This window comes from Epinephelus moara, chromosome 15, assembly GCF_006386435.1.
Source record: "Epinephelus moara isolate mb chromosome 15, YSFRI_EMoa_1.0, whole genome shotgun sequence".
Lineage (NCBI taxonomy): Eukaryota > Metazoa > Chordata > Actinopteri > Perciformes > Serranidae > Epinephelus > Epinephelus moara.
This window is the reverse complement of record NC_065520.1, coordinates 4822834-4827838: the sequence shown is the minus strand read 5'-3', so window position 1 is coordinate 4827838 and position 5005 is coordinate 4822834. Positions and strand designations below refer to the sequence as shown.

At 37.2% G+C, this 5005-nt stretch overlaps 1 protein-coding gene across 1 annotated transcript; it reads right to left on the bottom strand.

Annotated features, from left to right (window-relative positions):
- Positions 1–280: 280 nt before the first annotated feature.
- On the bottom strand, positions 281–4520 carry LOC126401815 (putative methyltransferase DDB_G0268948). Its single transcript, XM_050063324.1, has 6 exons — positions 4368–4520; positions 3958–4118; positions 3629–3842; positions 3044–3147; positions 2755–2892; positions 281–1005 (listed from the first exon to the last, which is right to left on the bottom strand). The coding sequence occupies exons 1-6, from the start codon at positions 4473–4475 to the stop codon at positions 921–923; spliced, it is 810 nt and encodes a 269-aa protein (XP_049919281.1). The 5' UTR covers positions 4476–4520; the 3' UTR covers positions 281–920.
- Between the last annotated feature and the right edge of the window lie 485 nt (positions 4521–5005).

Genomic DNA, 5005 nt, shown 5'->3' with positions numbered 1-5005 from the left:
AAATAAATTAATAACAGAAACAAAATCTGAAATTCCAAGGCTGCAATAATAATTCCAAAAATAAATACAGTTAAATAAAATAAAATAAAATAAAATAAAATAAGATAATAAAATCCAAGCTGCCCCCTTTAGTCTGTTTGGTAATGAGACAAAAAACTTTTGAAATTGCAGTTAGCTGTGTTTGAATTAATTACCATATAATTTTATTTTATTTGAAATATTCTGGTACATGTAAGATTTTCTATATATTTCAGTTTTCAGGTTACTGTTCATGGATTTTGGAAAAAATTGGTGATTTGTTGCACTTTTAGTGAAAGCAGTAAAAATGATTCATAGTTTCATAGCTTCAGTTTTGACCAGTGTATTTTAGCAACTGAAAACAACTGTGATTAACAGACAACAAAATCTGTTGCAGTTATATTAATATTTTTAATATCTAAAGATATGGATATACTGAAAACAAGTGGATATTTCTGATCCATGGCATGAAATAAGAAGCTCATTCAAGAAAAGTACAATTTCAAGGCTGTACAAAAGGCTCAAAGTGGACTTCAATTAGAATCTCATCCATCACTGTATGACAAGGCTCCATCTAGTGTTCACTTTGTAAGGTTCTATATTCACAGAGGTCAGTATTCATAAGCCTGGAGTTCATTTAACAGCAGGCTCATTACATACTTGCATCATTACAAAAAAAATCAAATATGTTTATGTAAAAATAAATTCAATATATGCTGGTTTTAAAAGCAGAAAGGTAATCTAAATAATTTGTTTTAGTTCAAGTGATTCTTAACATACAGTAGGAGGAGTAGCACCAATAGATTTGTATGCACCTGGCCTCTCAGGTCTGTGTCACTTCTGATGAAACCTACAGCTGTGGTTTCGGGATCTGGTGCACAGGATTCCGCCAGTCAGAGTGATCAAGGTTTGCGTGCCAGCCAATAGCAATACTTGACAACCACTGTCACTTCTGGATCAGAAGATGTCTTCATGGCAGACAACAACCTGGGATTGACGACAAGAAGAGAGAATGGTTAAAATAAATCAATGGAAAGACTAATGGCTACATGAAGATGGAAACTGACTGAAATTATAGCTGCTGCGCAGCGATGGGTCGGGTGCGGGCATTTTTAGGCAATTCTGAACAACAAGCAGAAGAACTGGAAGACATTTAGGAATTTAGCAACACAATCTGCCTTTCGTATCAGCTGAGGCTTGAACTCACAACCTCTGAGATTAAGAATCAACTTCTATCTCACTGAGCTAATTAGTCAGTGACAATACATGTGCAGCTTCACAAATTGACTAAGCCAGACGTGCAGGTTAAGTAGCCGTCCATGCATGGAAAAGCAGATTTCAAACCACTGTAAAAAATTCAGTTATCGAAACAAAAATCTGAAAATACACATATTGCATCTAGACAGCATGGAGATGTTGGTAATTTGTTTGTAACAATGATTGATTTGCTCCATAAGTGAAAAACTGATGTTTAAAATTGCCATTTTTACATTGACTCCAATTGTTCACATTAGAGCAAAATCCCACATGCTGTCAAAAATTCAGTTTTTGAGATAAAATTCTGAAATTTGCCACACATCATCTACCATCACTCTAGAATTTTGTCATTTTTTTTCATGAACATTGAAGATTTATTTAGCAAGAATTTGCATGTATATGTTTACAGTACCGTTTACAGTCAAACATTTTGATGCACTGTAGGCTCAATTTTCAATAAATCAAAAATCTGAGAAATGTAGTTTTTGTAGGACAGTCTGAAGATGCTCTGTAGCAAGTTTGGTGTCAATTTAGCAAAAATTGTGGGAGGAGATAGGTTTAAGAAGTTTTACAGCTTTTGAAAAAAACAGAGTGATGAACTTCATAATTTTTAATAGGTTTAAATGTACAAAAGTTTCTTCAGTATTGGGGCTACAGTTTGATGAAAGTTGTGAAGTTGTAGCATGTATGGTTGATTTGTTGTGAATTTTCAAAGTTTTGAACTTTAAATGCTTGCTGTAGCACCACCATCAGGACTATTGGCTTGAGTTTACAGCTGAGGATATCTGGCATGAGACTGGACCTTTGTGCAAAGTTTGGTGAGTTTTCACCCATGGGAAGTATGATTTCCTCGGAAGAAGAAAGAAGAAAGAAGAAAAAAGAAGAATACCTAGGATTACAATAGTACCCTAAATAGTGGAGGAAATTTGAAGTACAGCAACCAATATAAATGCACTTTTATTTTTTGCAGGAGTTGAAATAAAAGATCGAATACTGTTTCTATGCACATGGAAGGCTCATTTCTCTTAAATTTTGTCACAAATTTGTTAGAATCTGATCTGTGTTAGTGAGCACTTATCTTTGCCAAAATAATCCACCACCTCATCAGACAGGTGAGACATATCAGGTTACTAATTAAACAGCAAAATTATTATACAGTTGTGCCTTGGGCTGGTCACAATAAAAGGCTACTCCGAAATTTGGAGCTTTATCACTCAACAGATGTTACATGTTTTGGGGGAGTGTGCAATTTGCATGCTGATTGCAGGAATGTCCAGCAGAGCTTTTGCCGGTGAATTGAATGTACATTTTACTACCATACCATAATGCTGAAGTATGTGACAGTAATCAGTGACAAATTTTAGCAGTTTTTGATAATGATAAATTAATTTAGGTCAAGTGCAAGGCAAGTGGAGGTGAGAGCTCAGGGCCAGAAGTTAATGATTAGACTTGTGAAAGAGGTGGAGGTTAATATCTCACTTGTTCCTGATATCATTAGAAAGACGTTTAGCCTCAGTGGGGTCCTTTTGCAGCAACTTCTGATAGGTGGAAAAGGTCTCCACCATGCCAATGTACCTGTTCAGTGGCATAGTCCTTTTTACCCTCAGACACTCAACCCTGGACACAAAAGAAGGAAAGACTGAGGCTGTATAGTGAATCAGAAACACTCAACAACATGAGATGAGCATGACACTTGATCTGCAAATGGACGAGCTGCTTGTGCCAATTAATTCCTTGACATTAAAGGGCATATGTGTCCGATACTCACCACTCCTTGTCTGGGTAAGAGCAGGACTCAAACATGTCTGAGTAGATCTTCATAGAGTTTGTTCCTATATGGGGATCACGTAACGGTAATAGGGCAGCATAAAACTAATTTAGAAAAAAGGGAAAGATATGTTTAAGCAACTTTGCATAATTAATCCGTATTTCCATGTGTATAAAGATATGAAAGTGACTAATTCTCTCCCTGTTTATCTCTCATGTGGAGTCCCTCAAGGCTCAGTCCTTGGTCCCTTCCTATTTTCCCTCTACATGCTTATACGCAAAATTATTCAGAACCATGGCATTTATACTGCCAATGTAGGGGGTTTGATGACAAAGTACATAATGTCATGCATCAAATGGCATTTGACATATAAGAAATTCACACTGAAAGGCTATTGGATAAATGGTTTAATTCACTTTGCCTTCCAGTGAAGAATGTATGGGTATTTTAATCTCTTATTTCTAAAAAGCACTTTCTTATCCCCCTCAAGATAATATTAAACGTACTGAAACATGTAAATAGACATCTATATTTGAGAAATTCTAAATAAATTCCAAGAATTGAGTTTTTATTTTTAGGATGAACCTCTTTACAGATGTCATTGAGCTTGTTGGAGATATCCCCATACTCCAGCTCAAAGTCCATAGTGTAGCTCAGGAGAGCCAGGCATCCTCCAGGCCTCAGCACCCTGTCAGCTTCCAGGAGAAACTTCTGGTGGTTGAACCAGTGAGCAGCCGTCATGGCCGACAGAAGATCGACCTCACACGAAGCAAATGATAACTCCTCTGCTGGACACTCCCTGGGGTCATCAATCAAAAGTCATCAATACACCTTGGAGGATATTTGGCACCACCCTTGGACTTAAACAAAAAGAAAACGTTTTAACCAAAGTCCTTACCATGCCTCTATCATACCTGTATGATACATTTGGAGGGTTGCTCTGGGCCTTAGCCATCTTCAGCTGAGCGGGGCTGATATCTGTTCCAACAACGTTGGTGAAGTATGGAGCCAGTAGGACTGTCCCTTGGCCCGAACCGCAGCCCACATCCACTGCAAGGTTGAACTGGTTTGTTGTCTGAAAGGTTAAACCTTAAGATTATAAACTTGTTTGACTGCTTTTTTGACAGTAGATTACAAACATAACTACAATGCTAAATAATGGTTTGGCAACACTTCTATCATGATAACATTTATCTCAAGTATTCTCAGGTTTAACATTGTGTAAGCCTCCAAAAGAGCTATTTCATGCAATGCCACAAGTGTGTTCTTTACACAAGCATTTATAGGGTGTAGTTAGTGCTAAAGAAGATGCATTAAGACTTACCTTTTTCTCCATGTAGCCCATAATCCTGCTTATCAATTCCAGGGGTGCCACTCTGTACTGCAGGTAAGCAGCTGCATGATCTTCACCCTCAAAGAGACGTACAGCCATGTCTCTGTGCAAAGTGCTTGTAACTGTCAACGCGCTTCCTGAGACTGTGACTCTGCACTTGCGTACTTGTCTTTATTTAACCACCAGGTTAAAACATTAACTTGCAGAGTTAAAATTGTCCTGCCCTCTTGGACTGCTGCCAAAAAGGCATGTCTACATGCAACTGAAAGCAATAATGGACTTCACACTTCTTTGCTTTTAATTAATAGTAAAAGTACAATATGTAATTTATTTTTAATGATTAAAGCACTTGAACTGAAAATGTTTCACACAAGTTGCCCCATGAAAAATGAGATGCTTCCTCCAAATAATACCAAAAGAAATGCTGTGATTTTCCAAATCTAGATTTTTGCACTTGCTTGCAAACACCAGCAGATGGCAGTAAATGCACACATATGACATGAGGCACTGTGGTGAAAAGGAAAGAGCTGCTGAGTGTATTTCATTATCTGATCTCCTGTAGCAGGGTTGTAAATGTGGCTAAAATTTGGATTAGTTTAAAAACAAGACTGGTGCCATCTCTTAAAAAC

Coding starts and splice junctions, on each gene's coding strand:
- LOC126401815 (XM_050063324.1), bottom strand. CDS start 4,475: ATGGCTGTACGTCTCTTTGAGGGTGAAGATCATGCAGCTGCTTACCTG. Junction 3,843..3,957: donor CCTCCAAATGTATCATACAG/GTATGATAGAGG, acceptor TGATGACCCCAG/GGAGTGTCCAGCAGAGGAGT. Junction 3,148..3,628: donor TCAATGACATCTGTAAAGAG/GTTCATCCTAAA, acceptor TTTCTAAATTAG/TTTTATGCTGCCCTATTACC.